We start from the raw sequence: 15637 nt of genomic DNA on the forward strand, positions 1-15637 counted from the left end.
GGATCTTGGGGCCGCTACCAAACCATTATAAAAAAATGGAGACACTAAACCATAATTTCGGCTTTAGAAAGTCGGTCGATTCTACCATTAAGGGTTTCTTTTAAGGTATGTATCAGTTCCTCCACCCATCCACCCTATTAAATAATGACTTTTTCAGGAATGGTTGGATAATTCTTCCCCCTCCCCTTTCTTTTCCTCAAGATCTTTAAGTTTGGAAAAAAAAAGATGAACATCATAGTCAGAAGTCAGAACATGGCAGATGAGTAAGATATTCCAACATCCCCATAACTCAGTTGAAATTATTGATCAACACCAGAGTTGGCTTGGATCAAACTTGAAGATTAAGGCCCATTCTCATTGGGCTGAAACACCCTAGGCTCAGAGTTGACTTTTCATTCCTTTTTTCTTTGAACTTTTCCTTCTTTTATTTTTTAGGAATAAGATTTGATAATCACCTTTTTCTAGCTTTACCTCCAGACATTGTCTTTAAAACGTTCTTCCGCTCTCTTTTCTATAAACATCAAAATAGGCAAATTGGAGACGGCCTCCACACTTTATTTGATTAAAAGAAATGAAAAGATCCCGAATTTGTAAATTAAACCTTTCCCACTTTTGAACTTGGAAAATTAACCTATTTTTAAGATAGATGCCCTTCAAAATTTTGATTATTTACTGATAAATTTTAAAAGAGAAGGTTATTTACTTGAGTGAAGAACATTGATCTTTGGTACACTCCTTGGCTCAATAATGGCAGCTGGGAATGATGTAGGTAGTTGCTTGAAAAGGGCTAACTCCTTGCAGATGCAGACTTGTGGAAACTGAGGCCATAGACAAGCTCTCCATGAGTCCATATAGAGATGGAAACATTCAGAAGAGCCATTAGGCAGGCAGGCACTGCTCGGTCTCCATGGTGCCTTTAGCATCACCGTAATCCCATTCATTCTCTACTGTTTCAGCCCAAGAGGCAAAAACTACTGATTATCAGTTCCAGATTGAATGCCATTAACAACCCAGAGAGTGCCAATCAAAAGAAGGCCAGTTTTGGTTCTCAGATAGAAAAGTTGATTCAAAATTACTGGATGCTGAGTTTGATACAAAGAAAATCTGCTGATAATCAACTGAAGTTCAGATCTTAATTTCCTTACAACTCTGAAAGTTTATCGACCATTTGGTCCTTAAGCAGCAACCCCATCAAATTCCACTCAAGGGTACAAAGCTGGATGGCCAAAATACAAATATGAAGCTTAAAAACTAGGCACTGAACTGTCTTCGTCTTCTCCAACTGCAGATGCATTTTAAGGGGCAAAAAAGGATCAAATGGAAGAGACATCTCATGCTTGCCAACCCCTCAAGAGGGTAGCACGTGCCACTCTGTTCACACCCGACGTGAAAGAGCCCATGCGGAGGCTGCAGTTAAGAGTTTGACACATTGCCTTTACGTCCAGGAAGGATCTCCTCATATACTTCTGAAGTTCGTGGTTCACTTTCTCTTCGTCCCACATGAATCCTTGAATGTTCTATGCACAGAGACATTTAAGCTTCAATACACGTAAAAGAAGCTGATACAGATCGAAAATAAATGAGGGGTGGGGGTGCAGATTTTCATTTGTTTTCATTACCTGAACCCATTCAAAATAACTCAGTCACACCACCAGAATTTGCATAAACATCAGGGAGTATAATAACTCCTTTCTTGGACAAGATCTACAGCAAGGATTAATTGTAGGTTTGTGAGTTCAGAAAATTGAGCCCCTGACCATGTTGATAGAACCATAGTCAAAATATTTACCTCGTCAGCCTCTGGATCAGTGGGATGATTTGCAGCTTCTATTATAAATTTTGCTTTAACATGAGCAGCATTATCCCTTTGAGAAAATGTGTAAACCATTATTGACATAACTTTGCAATAAATCAGAATGCAGGACAAGAAGGAAACATGAGAGTTTATAAGGTTCAAAGCTAAGTGGTCATGTCACATACTTGTTGAGAACTCAACCTAATGCGCATGGAATGAGAACATCACATTCATGAACAAGCAAGTCATTTGGGTCCATAGAATCTCCACCGATAAAACCCTTGAAACTTTTGGTGGCCTCTTCGTGTTTCAGCAGGCCTGGAATTTCAAGTCCATCGGGGTTTGTAACTGCACCTGTTACATCACTAACCGCGACGATCTTACCCCCCTCTCTCATAAATAAACTTTGCAGTCCAGGAACCCACATTTCCAAAATCCTGAAAGGATAATATTTATCAAAGGAATTAGGAAACAAGACATTGAATGGATACAAGGAAAATCATAATCTCAGAAATACCTGGATAACAAACTTCATATCAGAGATCAACTTTCCATATTCAGCCAGTAGGGCCTCTGTTCCAAAAACTACTCCAAGTCCAGTTGCAGACTCCCTACCAAGTGATCCCCCAAGATCCTAAAATGCAGAATAATTTGGGAGGACTAAGCCTTCAATTCAAAGTATATTGACCACAGGTTTCCTCTCCCTCCTTGATACTTACAATTGGCTTTCCTGTAACAACTGCAGGTGAATGCCCATGAAACTTTCATCCAGAATCCATGCCATCGTCTGTCCAAATCGAGAATAAGGAAAGTAAAATTCAAGTTAAAGAAAGGTCTAAGAGTCATATTTTTGTTAGCTGGAGAGGACATACTACATATTAGATTCAGGAATGGAAAACTTGTGAATTGGTTCCCATGTCTGGGGCAGGAACATCACTGTGAATTCCAATGAGATCGTGGATCTTCTGAGTGAAAACACCAGTCAAACGTTCCAACTCATTTGTACTCATTTCTGATGGCCTGCACCCAATCCCACCTTTTGCTCCACCATATGGAATATTGGCTACAGCCGTCTTCCATGTCATTAATTGAGCCAGAGCATTCACCTCATCCGGGTCAACCTAGATACACATTTTGAAAAGTTCCAGTACTAATCACAAATCAATGAAGATTTGTAAGTTTCCCAAGTAGAATTAAAAAGGACACAGATAATTACAGAATGCCGGTCACCATACAGTTTCAGTCAAGAAACCATTGAAATGATAATCATTCTAGAAATGCTATAAGAATTCAAGAAATAACATCCCTTCTCTTAAATCAAATTGTTACTCATGTCCATGGAGAACAAGGGAGGAATATGTTGGATAAAACAATACACTGAACACAATCAGTAAATCAGAGCACAGAAACATACATATGGTTAGTTCTCCATCAGCACTCATATATATCTCAATATCAATATATCAAGAAATTACCCCAAGGTGCCACTAATATAAGAGAGAATGATGGATCAAACAGCAAGTGTCTGCACTAAAAACAAGTCAATTCTTCTATATCAATATTAAGGAAAAGGATGAAGCTCTAATTCTAAGATCAAATAAAATTGCAAGACGATCAGACTATGCCATCAAATTATCTTTACTGTTCAATCTGTTGCATAGATAAAACAGAGAATCAAACCACCATACGACAAAAGGTAATGACAAGAGAAGACATCATAGCCTTTATATCATAAACCTAACGGTATCCATAGAAGTTCTGAATAGATCGTGGAAAATACAATTTGCCACATCTTAGATAAGCAGATTTGTAGACAAGAAAACCATTTACTGCTATCGACAAAAGGAGATGACAGGGGAATGCCTCATGACCCGTACCTTGTATACATAACAGTATTCATAGAAGTTCCAAATGGATCATGTAAGATACAATTTGCTATAGCTTACATAAGCAGATTTTGACGACAACAGAACTATTTAGTTTGTTATAAGAAGGGACAAAATGATTATGCTGTCTTAGGAAACCATTTAAATGGAGTAGTGCAACTCTGTCAGATTGAATTCTTTGACAAAATTCAATGAATGAAGGCCTTGATTTTATAAGTTTTAGAATCACGTCAGGGTGGTAACGTATTCCTCCTTTCATGGGTCCGCGAGCGTTGTCATGTTGGATTCTGAATCCAACAAAGCAGGAGAGGGTTCCATCGTCCTTCAAGATGGTGCACTCAACCTGCATTCATTGTGATCAAACACCATTAAAAAGGCCAAAATGGAGGAGAAGCGGCGAAGGAAAAATGCAGTGACGAAGATGATGATTACTTTGATCTCTCTAAATGGGATCAGAAGACATTTCTCAATCTTGGAATCCAAGCCGAGAATGTGAGCTGCCCGCCTGAAGTTGAAGTTAGTGGCTGCTAGAGCGTTTATGGCTGCAAGAAATTAAAAATTTAGAAAAACCTGAAAACAACAGAAAGACCCAGAAACTGAAACTGCACCACAACGTCAAGACCCAGATGAGAGAACTCAGGAAGATGAAGGTGCTTGTCAGATGAAGAGATGAAACTACTGAGATAAAAAGAAGGAGATCGGAGGGGAGAGAGACATGATACGTTAGAGTAAGAAGTTGTTGAAGCAAAAAGCTAAATATGAAATCAATTGATTTTGGACCATTCTTATTTACATTAATGGAAAAATGACAAATTCTAACAAATGGTTTGATGCATGGGTCATCTTAACGTAAGAAATAGGAAAAAAAATTTAAGCAGAAATTTTTTTGGATTGATTTCTTTTGTATGAATTATCCATTCACCCGGATTTGTATTTATACTACAGTTAAATTTAGGCGATATTATCTATGTTTTAATTTCAATTTTTCCTTTTATTTGTAACAATATTAGCTATAAAGTTATCATTTTTTTATATTCAATAACATCTTTTATGGGTGTAAAACGAATAATATTTATATAATTAGGTACGGGTAGTTACAAAGAGTAACATAAAAGTTCTGTTGGTAAACATATTCCAAAAAAAATATAAAATTGGTAAAATAAATTTTATTGATTGATGGAAAAAAAAACCTCCCCAAATATTGTTTGAAACTTTGTTCATAAACATAAATGGAGATAAGTGATTCATTTCATTGCAATTAAGCCGGATTTTCCTTGCAATTAAGCCTGGACCCAAAATTTCTTGCATAAACATAAATGGAAATGATTCATTTCATTGATTGTCAATGTTAAAAAATCGATTGAACTGTCAACTGGTGGGCTTTCAAACCGTTTAGGCTTTGAACCGCTCAGCTGGACAAACTGTCACTGTCGAGAACCGGTCAAGGCTAACTGACCCAAAATTTTAGCGGTTCATTCCACAATTAAGCCTAAGCCTACTATGTAAGCCCATCCATGACGTCCGGTTGTTTCAAGGTATTTAAACAGCACTTAAACTCTATAAATGGTCAAAGTGGGACTGATGAGAAGATGGAAGAAAAGAATTTTTTTTTTTTTGCACCCAAGGGATTTGAGCAATAGACCACACATGTTACACGAGGGAGAAGATGAACCACTGGGCCTTTGGTATTCGTTACAATACAATTAATTAAAGAATAATATAAACTTTGATTTTTTTTTTGTTTGCTATTTCCACCGTATAAAACCATTGAATAAATATAACAAATATAAACTCTATGTTATGTTAATTATATAATGATAAGCATGAAAATAATATAAATTATTCAATATAATAATTTTCTAAAATTTTAAAATAATAAGATACACGATAAAATTAAATACTATAATTTTCCTATCATTTTAAATATATCTTGATACTTAAATATTATATATGCTTTATTAAATAAAATTTTAAATATTAATAAATTTTTACATTTATCCTTATTATTTAATTTGAAATATCAATTTTTTTTATAAAAAAGAAATATTACTAAAATCTTCAATATATATACAGTTTTGAATTTTATATAATATATTAATTATATATTTATAACATTACTTATTCGACCATCAAAGATTTGTCATTAGTGTGCTAAGGGGCAGAGATGGGACGGGCTGGCGGTGGTTCCCTTTCAAAGATTTGTCATAGGTGTGCTTCCTTGTTTCCTACGAAGGATGAGAAGTACTAAAATACCCTTCCATAGGATGCCAGGGGAAACCCACCAATACCAGGATGCTGCCACATCCTTCTCTGCTGACATATTGTAGACTGTAGGGAAAGCTTTTGAGGATGTAATAGCAGAAGCACACCAATACCAGGATGCTGCCACATCCTTCTCTGCTGACATATTGTTGACTGTAGGGAAAGCACCGGTACTCCTGAGTGGGTAATGTTGGAAAAAGATTGCTTGTCCTTCTGTGTGGTAATTGCTTCCATTACAGAATGTTCAAATCGTCATATTTGCCTCAACTGCCTTTTTGGGATCTTCATATTTGGATCTTCCATTTACATAGTCAGATAATCAGATGAGGTTTGGTTTCGATCCATCCAAAGAATTTATGTTGGCCTTTACCTTTTCTGGGCCTGCATCCTCATTGGGCACCCCTACCATATATATATATATGTATGTATAGATGTCTCCCTGCGACATTCCTTGTTTCATTCTGTGTCTCAGCATGGTAACCAAAAAGGTAAGTTCACGGCTTTGTTTATGTGTGTGTGAAATGGAGAATGAATATGGTGGGTGATTTGAATTTCAGGCCACTTGTTGTAAAGACAAGGCAGTTTTGGTGACCTTGTATGTGGAGAAGCCAAGGAAGAGAATAAATCATCATCATCATCATCATCACCACCATCATCTTCTTTATCATACTATCAAGGGAGAGGGATTTCAACAGAATTATGGTGCTGATGGTAGAGGGTACAGCAGGAGAGCTCTACTGCTTCACTATTCTCAAAGCCTTAGGGAGTCTGCCCAATCAGCAGCATCTGCATCCTTGAATCCAAAGGCTATTTCTTCCAAGGACCAGCAACCCATAAACAAAGTACCACAACAATTCCCATCTAAATTTAATTATAATAGCATTGTATAATGGTAGAAAACCAGGGCAATTATCAGGGAAAAAGAAGGAAGAATCAATCATCCCCATGTATAACTTTTGTAGATGGTTAAATCCTTGATTGTATTATCAGATTTGCCTGCTGCAGGGAGGGGTAAATCAAAAATGAGAAAATGATTTTAACCCCTTATCATTTCCTTGCTGCTTGTGATCTCTTTGCTCAAGAAGATTGTATGGGCTGTATATAATACAGTTTCTGATGCTGATCTTTTGCTTTAATAGATTGCTGCTGGTCAAAGCAAGCCAAAACATGAAAAAGTGCCTGCTTGTCTGGGAGATTGGAAGCTCTCCATTGCTAGCCTTGTCAGATCTTTTACTAGTGTACAAGCTAAGAAAACGAGCAATAAGAAGAAGAAGAAGAAAGACAATGGATCCTCAAGAGCTAACATAGCAGCAGTTATGAAAAACTTAAAGGTGAGATAAAGGTTGAGGGAGTAGAAGAATTCCCTATAATGTTAACTAATTTGCATCACCCTTTTGTTCTTAGCAGTTGCTTCCTCATATGTGATTCTAATACAATAATTCTTTCAGGTGCAAAAGAAGTTGGGATTCATTTCAAAACTCCTCAAACCATCACAAAAGCATACCTAAAGCTTAGGTATCCATTAGTGTTCCCTATAATGTTTTGTTTGCATTTTTTCCTTTCTGGAATAAGATCATAAGCTTTGTTTCATCCATGGAGAATAAAATAAGTGAAGATAACATGATGTTAAGGGAAACAGAGCTTCTATGAGGATCCCTTGTTTGTATTTTGGGAAAAAGATGTTTTGTAACATGGAAACTTTGACACAATACATCTCACATCTTTATTTATTAGATTGAAAGAATTCAGGACCCTAAAGAGCTGCTGGCATAAACAGCTATAGGAACACTTACAACATGCTTTCTACTTCCCCTTAATACCATCTCCCCAAATGTGTAAGCATTTGTTGCCTCAGTTGCCTCTAGAACAATTCTGAGATGCATTGAAGCATTGGCACTTATTGTAAAAACTTGTGGTGAAACACTTACTTTCACACCCAGCGGCTCCCTGACAGTGACTTGGTATGTTTCATTGTGACCTCCCACATTTGTCACCCGTCGTATCACTTTCCTTGACCCAACCAAATTTGAAACAGTTAGACTTGCTGTGTTCAAATCTGAGCACCAGTCCTTTCTCTTAGTTGGGCATCCAACGCCAACTGCTCGTCTCATGGACTCATCATCAACGCCTGGAACAGCACAAAGAAATTGTATGTAGTGTCTGAAATAGGTGTTGAACACCAGTCCAGGGTCGATGGCACGGGATGGATTGATAGATCCAGCCCCATAATCAAATGGGGTTGCAGGAGCTAGTTGGTTGGTTTGCTGAGCTAGGATGGGGGCACCAGAACCATCAGCTACATCAGCAGTAGTCATCATTGCTGATGTGATTGCAGCAGGACTCCAGTGAGGGTGTTTTTGCTTTATCAAAGCAGCCACTCCAGCCACATGAGGCGTAGCCATGCTGGTTCCAGACACAACCGCAAAATCTTGCCCTGGATGAAAGAACAGCATGGAAAACCAGTATATCTTGATTTGCTCAAAATTCATCAGTGTATAAGCTTGCAATTAAAATTCTATTGAATAAATCCCTTCAAAATGGGTGATGCATTTGAAATATATATGAGTTCTGAGATTTTTATGTTCAAATATTGTTTATGATTTTCCAAACTAAATTTGATTGACTGGTAGGTACCAAATCAATCTTTTGACTTCAAAGGTTATGGTTTAATTCTAGTGGATCAACTGAACAACTTTGTTGAATATTCTACCTTTGATGTAGTGATCTCCTTCACTGTTAGGACTCCATGCTGCCCATATTGAGGAGCCTGGAGCCATTATGTTTGGTTTAAGGACATCAGCAGTTTGCAGAAGAGCATTGTTCACATCAGGACCTCTTGAAGAGTAGGATGCCACAACTGGTGCCTGCCCAGTATATATTGCTTGCCTTCCATCCAAAATCCTAGCTGTTGCTGTAAAAGCAATAGCTCCTCCGGTTCTGCTTCTGATAGTATTTGAGTTGTAATACTCCCATAAAGCCTGCACAGAATATATGCCATTCACATATATTAAAGACTTTGAGAGCTGAACCAGAGGGAGAAAAGAAACGCATGGCAGAGGAAGAAGGAAGAAAAATGAAAAGAAGATGGAAGCATAGAAAGAAGAATTCACTGATAATTTTCAATCCTCATAATATTTGGGAAGCAGATTGATATCAGATTATGTTTACCTAATGAGAAGATCAACATTTTTTGAAAAATCAAGAGCACTTTATAATAATGATAATTTTGAGGAAACTTAAGCCAGTTTTGTTAAGAACACTTTTAACCAAATGATCGTGTGCCATACTGAGGAAGCTTCCATGTTGTTGAGAACAATTCCAGGGACTCGTATGGTCATTGTGGTACCCTTAACTTGCTCTGAACCTATATCAGGATCCATTGTGATTATGAATCCAGCAGCCCCTATTTCATGAACTGTGTCTACAACTGTAGCAATGCTTGCAGCTTCAAACTCAAAGTCAAATGTGTATGTGCAAATGATTATCTTTCCTTGAACTAATGATGGGATGAAGAGCTCTTTGTGTTGGCAGCTGTCAATTGCCATGAAACTGGCTGTAGTGTTACTTCGGCAGACATCAGCTGCTGCAGCTATTGGAAAAAGTACTTCCCCAGCTGTTGGAGCTGCAAAGTTGAGGACAAAGGGGTATGATTATACTTCTTCCAGAAGTTGGAACTCTACAAATAAATGTTCACTTTGGAGAAGATTGAAGAACCACGCATAGAAAATAAAGAGAAGTAGAATTCAAATTACGTGCAAGGCCAGTGCCACTGAAGCTTTGCCCATTGCCTAATTTGATAGTATTGTTGTATTTGCGGTCAGTGATAGAAGCAGCCACACTTGTGATCCATGGGCTAAAAGAAAGGATGGAGCTGGAAGAAGGCCCGCCATTGCCAGCAGCCTGAACTACCAGTACACCAGCTTTTGTAGCCAGCAACAGCTGTATTTCTAGCACATTGAGGAAAGCAGCAGGCCCAGAAGGGACACTAGATGGTCCTATTGAGAGGCTCAGTATATCAACTCCATCTTCCACTGCCTAAATCAAGCATATATTTACTAAAATAGTAGTGAACATTTTGAGCTTTACGTAGGCTCATAAACATATTTGAAAACCAAAAGAAAACAATTGATCTAGTAGACATGTAGAAGCAATGATTGAGACAAACTGTCAACTTTCATCAAACCTGATCAACAGCAGCAACAACATCTGACATATAGCCTCCAAAAGAATAAAGAGCTTTGTACACAGCAATCCTATAGAAAAAGGGTTAGCACATTGAAATGAGAACTGACAAACAAGGATCAAACAGTGTTTTCCCTTATATTGTTTGGATAGTTGAAGTTTAGGCACTTAGAGCATATTGACTATAAACTTCTGGTATGGAAATCAAACATAAGATTAACACGTTAGAAAAACGAAGCTTGAAAAAGCAAGTTATCTGGTGTGTGAAGAGGCTGCATCTTTTTCTTTTCTTACCTGGCTCCAGGGGCCATGCCACTAGCATATCCATAGTCAAAACCATTGGAAATAACTGGAATTTGGTGGTTTCCAGCAGCAGTTGAGGCTGTGTGGCTGTCAAAAATTTAGATGGATAATTAACATAATGTTCATATTTTGCTATATTAGCAGTGAGTATTAGTAGAATAATAATCATGATGATGGTAATGAAGATACAATACTAAAAATAAAACATAATAATTGACAGTAACATGCTAGATCTTAATAAATTTTCTTTGTTGGAAAACCAGTTTGCAATCACCCTCAACGAGAACTTACCTTCCATGGCCATCAGCATCAAAGGGGGAAGCATAGTCACGTGTAGCATTGAAATCACCAGCAGCAATTGCCGCCTGTGCAAAATATTGTGCACCTACTATCTTGCCATTACATGCTGTTGAAGGGAACCCCTCCCCTCTGGCACATTTCCCTTTGAATTTACGGCTGTTTGTATGCATACCACTATTGGTGCCTTGATATGGCTGGCTGGTGAAACTTGGATGGTTAGGATTGATCCCAGTGTCAATGAAGCCAATCACTATCCCCTCTCCAGAGTTCTTAGCTCCTCCTAAAGTTGGCCAAACACCAGAAGGAATTCCCAGAAAATCAGGTGTATGAGTTGTAAATTTCTCCATTTTGATATCTTCATGGACAGCCCTAACTTCCTTTGAATTCTGAATAGTATTGAGAACCTGCAACAGTTCCACTTCCATTCTTAGATTCTTCCTACTAAATTTAACTGTATTTTTGTAAAACCAAGTGAATAACATGAAACTTCAAAGATCAAATTCCCTCAAATGAAGATTATAGATTGTGATTGCTGAAACAAATTAAATTTGACAGCAAATCATAAGCAACATATGACAGTAGTGATGGTCTAGAAAAAACAAACATTAGAGATTCTGATACATGAATTCGATAAGCTTATTGATGTTGAACACTAGCTTATTAAGGCTAAATCTTGTCCCAGTATGGATGTACCTCTTCAGACATGATGTTGACTGCAAACCCATTAAGCAAACGAGTGAAGCTATAGAGCTTGTTGTATGAACCAGTTTGGAGGAGAGATCCAAGGAACTTGTCATGCTCACTACTCATCCTCTCTTTGTAAATCATATACTCATCAATTCTACACAGAAATGTTAAGTTAATCAATCACTTAGAAAACCAATAAAATTGAAGATTTAGTATTAAAAAGAACAAAAGAAAGTTGTTATAAATAAAAGCAAAAATTTGCTAGATATGATTTAAAGTGATGTATGGAAGTAGAATCAAACCTGAGGTGGGCTTCCAGGGTTTTGTTGTATACAAGTGGATCTTCCTCCATTAAAACCATGAAGATCTTAGCTTCTCCTAAGAGAGGATTCCAAATTTTGAAGAAAGATGTAAAGAGAATGAAGCTGAAGATCAGCTCCATGACGTCCAAGGAAAAATGCATCTTAAGCTTAAATTGATGGTGCTTTTCTTGAATACATTCACCAAGGAATAGAATTTGGTTCATTGCAGATGATTAGGTAATGGGTGGAAGGGTGCAGCCCTTCATGAATCACAACAATGAACCATCCATGTATTTCTCATTTTCAAACCACTATTATCCATCACGAGGGTTGCATCTCTCTCTCTCCAAAACACAACCAGTGTCCAAAGAAATGCTTTTCTGATGAGTCCTCCCATGGAATTGCTGCAGTAATGTATTTCCCCTAAGCACAACCGGGTCCAATGGAAATTGCATTAAGGACAAAGCAACTTGAGACAGACTGAAAAATCTGGTGAGACTCAAGCATAAGATCATGCATCTGCCTAAAGAAGAAAACTATTATGCAGCAGAAAATGCATCATCAGGTTGCACTTTCCATAAACATGTAGAGCATCAAGTAAGCTCTATGCAGACCACTGTGTTCAAAGCAACTATGTTATAATACCCTACCTTCCTTAAAGATAAGGTGTACCCCTAGAGGAATTGCATTCAATTTCTGATTCTTAAGTTTGAAAAGAGTATTTTATAGCATCAAAGGGAAAACACAAACTTCTGCAGCCAAAAAGGTGAATCATTTGAGCAAATATCCTTTGGCCAGATAAGACAGTATGGAGCACGAGTTTCTACCATAATACAACCCATGGGACAATCTGCCATGGAACTCCTTTTTCCATGTCTTTGACCAAACATATTTCCCACACATAAATTAAAACAAATCTTCATTAAATGATATGTCACTACAACAAAGTATATAAAATAAAAAATCAAGCACTTCTGTTATAGGATTTTTATCAGAGTTTCCCAGTAATATAAGATGATCAAACTCAGGAGACAAATGTCATATAACACCCATCATAATATCGCCATCCATTAGTCAAAAGGGAGATATCTCAATTCAGGCCAAATTCAGAATTTCACTTTAAATCAGCAGCTTGATCATAACCCATTCAGTTGCCCTAACAGTTCGAAGCCTTCAGCTGGTGCTAGTTTGAAGCAATATAGTAATTGAATGTTACACATTGAATTGCTTGAATTGGTAAAACACATATTTCAAATGGGTGAAAAAGGAATTTAATCAATGTTACATGACCAATATCTAATCCTTCCTCAATTTACATTCCAATGGTCTTGAAAAAATAAGGGTGATCAAGAATGAGAGAGAACCTCTTTCTGGAGATTCATACAAAACAAATTATATATAAAAGAAACACATTGGCAGTCAAGTCGCCGGCTGGTGATTCATTGTCAGTGTAAAGCTAAGGAATTGGGTTTACGCATGGTTCTTTCATGATTGGTCAGAAGACAATGATGTTGAGAATGAGGGGCTATTGGCATCTTTGCTGTCGAGTATACTCCCACAGAGCAATAGCACCACTGACATGAACGTTGAGTGACCTAACAACGCCCAGCTGTGGGATCTCAATACAACCATCCAGAATGTGAATTATATCCACAGGAATACCCTCCTTTTCACGCCCAAGAACTAGGACCTGTTGATAATAACAAGCACACTGCCTATAAATTTGGTGAAACAATTGAGAAAAAAGAAAAAGGGAGATTGAAAATTTTCTTTTAAGGATAAATAAGAGGCATTTCCAATTAATATACAACATATACAGAAAAAACAAAAGCAAAGGAGCTGAGACAGCACAAGAAAAGAAATAGAAGGTTACAGTAAGATTCCAAAGTTCTTTTTTTTTTCCATTCATCTTCTCAGTTCCCAACATAACTTTAAGTGACTAAAACTATATGAAAAGTGAACATAAAACAATGTAAATAACATAAGTCAATAAACTCAAAAAAAATAATGGATGTCCACGGTCGACCTTTAACCAATCAAATATTAAAGAAACTGAAAGGTTTGAGTTTTAGCCATGTCTTACAATCTTTTTGGGAAAGATATACTTGTCAAGGGGAACACTATTTGCGGTTTGCTCCAAACCCAAGATAGAGAAGCCTTCTTGTTTCTTTTTCTCTAAGAAAATTTTCACACTGCTCACTGGAACTTCTACAATGGGAACCCACTTCTCGGCTGTCACACTAGAAAACACATGCTTGTAATCAGCAAACCAATATGATTGAAGTTAAATTTCTAAACAACTTGAGATAAATACCTGTAACTAAAAACAAAAAATTATTTAAAAAATAAATAAAATTAAGGAAAAATTACTGCAATGGCTGACATAGACATGCCTTTTGAATAATATATAATACAGAAGGAACTGACATGTGAGGGTTGGAATTAATGAGTTAACAGGTCATAGCTATAAGAATCTCCTCTATTTATGTGGCTTCCTGCACCACAACCACAATTCTGTCTTTCTTTTGTGACAGTACCTTGCTTCCACTATGATGGAACTCAAATAGAAAAAGGCAAATCTGATCTTTCAAGAAACAAAGAATTATTTATCCTGAAATAATTAAAAAACGAGGGAAAAAAGGAACGTGAGAATTTTTAGGATAGGTGGAGCACTTCAAAGAAGGAGTCAGACTTGGTTTCACTTTTTTTCTTCTCTCTGTTCTTTAGTGTCTGTAGTGATGGCCTTTATATGCACTACTTTGAGCTTCATACTACAAAATTGGAATCAAATGTGCAGAACCACCAGGCAGGTGAAGAACATACTTCCTTGTATTAATCTAGGATAGCTACGGTTTTGGAGGATTGCTCAGGGACCATTTTGACACAATGGTAAGAGTCTTCTCTAAACCTACATGCAAGCAAGCAAGAGGTTTGCATAGTTCTAATCTCTCAGTGGAAGGAGATTCAGTTGTCACCATATCTTGCATAACTAAGAAACAAGGAGCTCTATGGAAGCTTGATAGGTGGTTGACTCAAATTGTTAGTATTATTTCAAAGTTGGATTGTTTCTTCAGTTGGGCTCCTTGTTTGGTCAATCATGAAGCAGTGTGGACCAAACATTATGTTTATTTTGTAGGAGAAAATTTACCTCCATCAATTGTACTGAATAGTGTTGCAATCATCCTCAGGTGTGCAGTCAGAACTCACAAATAAGAAATAGAAGCCAATGATTATTGGCACATAGAATCCCAAATATAACCAACATGCATAACCTTACAATTAGACGACAGCAATAATTTCACACAAGGACCACATTTTGATGAAGTTTAACCAATTTCCCTTGTTTTTAATTCATTGCTGCTACTTCCATGAACCCATCCAGGGTATCCCATACCAAAGTATAGAACATAATGTGTGCTCAAACAATAATAGAGTATACTATTGCATCTTTTCCATACGCAAGGGATTATAAAATCCAGTCAATGAAATCTCTTATTTAAAAGATTAACTTAATTAATATTTATAACTGAGAACCTTTTTCTCTCTCATAAATTTTGGAAGAATTTCATCACAGCCCCTTCAAGGGGTAGATTCCACACATTAAGTACCCTGATATAACCACAGTTACAGTTTTGGAAATGTATACACCATTCCCCTCTTGACTAGATCTCAACCAAGTTAACCATGAGTCCACCAATTGAAAGGAGCAGGACCCCCAGCAAATTAGATTCAATTGATGTATGGATTACACAGAGTAAAGAACAGATCATAGTGCATTATCATCAAAACCTGATTAGTTGGAACTGTTTGTCATGTAGTATATTTGTATCCGCAATGGCTAAACCTGCTGCTTTAAAAACCTGCAATGAAAAATGATTGGCAAAAAGCAGGATTGACCTTAATAAAATCACCAAAACATT

General features: G+C 37.1%; 4 protein-coding genes across 9 annotated transcripts in view; 1 reads left to right on the plus strand and 3 right to left on the minus strand.

Moving 5' to 3' along the window:
* Nucleotides 1-1095: 1095 nt before the first annotated feature.
* Nucleotides 1096-6088, minus strand: LOC100853871 (glutamate dehydrogenase 2). The gene is given in 12 exon segments (XM_059742010.1): nt 1096-1641; nt 1643-1704; nt 1790-1865; nt 1981-2183; nt 2185-2232; nt 2313-2429; nt 2515-2561; nt 2564-2582; nt 2695-2916; nt 3911-4024; nt 4114-4233; nt 5927-6088. Coding segments are annotated over 12 exon segments (1314 nt in total). The 3' UTR covers nt 1096-1517.
* Nucleotides 5857-7676, plus strand: LOC100852443 (uncharacterized). The gene is made up of 4 exons (XM_003635031.4): nt 5857-6431; nt 6501-6785; nt 7083-7274; nt 7392-7676. Exons 1-4 carry the CDS (start codon nt 6375-6377, stop codon nt 7449-7451), a joined length of 594 nt encoding a protein of 197 aa, XP_003635079.2. The 5' UTR covers nt 5857-6374; the 3' UTR covers nt 7452-7676.
* Nucleotides 7570-12006, minus strand: LOC104878187 (subtilisin-like protease SBT2.5). Of its 2 annotated transcripts, none has more exons than XM_059734032.1 (9): nt 11718-12006; nt 11422-11569; nt 10720-11132; nt 10420-10515; nt 10127-10196; nt 9696-9978; nt 9204-9565; nt 8654-8921; nt 7570-8377 (listed from the first exon to the last, which is right to left on the minus strand). In XM_059734032.1, the coding sequence occupies exons 1-9, from the start codon at nt 11939-11941 to the stop codon at nt 7689-7691; spliced, it is 2553 nt and encodes an 850-aa protein (XP_059590015.1). In that variant the 5' UTR covers nt 11942-12006; the 3' UTR covers nt 7570-7688. The 2 variants fall into 2 exon arrangements, with proteins under 2 accessions (XP_059590015.1, XP_059590016.1); XM_059734033.1 differs by having other exon boundaries at nt 9231-9565; nt 11718-12004.
* A 912-nt stretch (nt 12007-12918) lies between these two features.
* Nucleotides 12919-15637, minus strand: part of LOC100855390 (uncharacterized) — a 120871-nt gene continuing 118152 nt past the window's right edge. For all 5 annotated transcript variants that reach the window (XM_059734021.1, XM_059734023.1, XM_059734027.1 and 2 more), the window contains 3 exons: nt 15507-15577; nt 13801-13957; nt 12919-13407 (listed from right to left, as the gene is read on the minus strand). In XM_059734021.1, the coding sequence (XP_059590004.1) occupies nt 13243-13407; nt 13801-13957; nt 15507-15577 (393 nt within the window). In that variant the 3' untranslated portion in view covers nt 12919-13242. The remainder of the gene's footprint in view (nt 13408-13800; nt 13958-15506; nt 15578-15637) is intronic.

This window comes from Vitis vinifera, chromosome 2 (genome assembly GCF_030704535.1).
Source record: "Vitis vinifera cultivar Pinot Noir 40024 chromosome 2, ASM3070453v1".
Classification (NCBI taxonomy): domain Eukaryota; kingdom Viridiplantae; phylum Streptophyta; class Magnoliopsida; order Vitales; family Vitaceae; genus Vitis; species Vitis vinifera.

Coding starts and splice junctions, on each gene's coding strand:
- LOC100852443 (XM_003635031.4), top strand. CDS start 6,375: ATGTCTCCCTGCGACATTCCTTGTTTCATTCTGTGTCTCAGCATGGTA. Junction 6,432..6,500: donor TCAGCATGGTAACCAAAAAG/GTAAGTTCACGG, acceptor TTTGAATTTCAG/GCCACTTGTTGTAAAGACAA. Junction 6,786..7,082: donor ACCAGCAACCCATAAACAAA/GTACCACAACAA, acceptor TTGCTTTAATAG/ATTGCTGCTGGTCAAAGCAA.
- LOC104878187 (XM_059734032.1), bottom strand. CDS start 11,941: ATGAACCAAATTCTATTCCTTGGTGAATGTATTCAAGAAAAGCACCAT. Junction 11,570..11,717: donor ACCCTGGAAGCCCACCTCAG/GTTTGATTCTAC, acceptor ATTTCTGTGTAG/AATTGATGAGTATATGATTT. Junction 9,566..9,695: donor CAGTGGCACTGGCCTTGCAC/GTAATTTGAATT, acceptor TCAACTTTGCAG/CTCCAACAGCTGGGGAAGTA.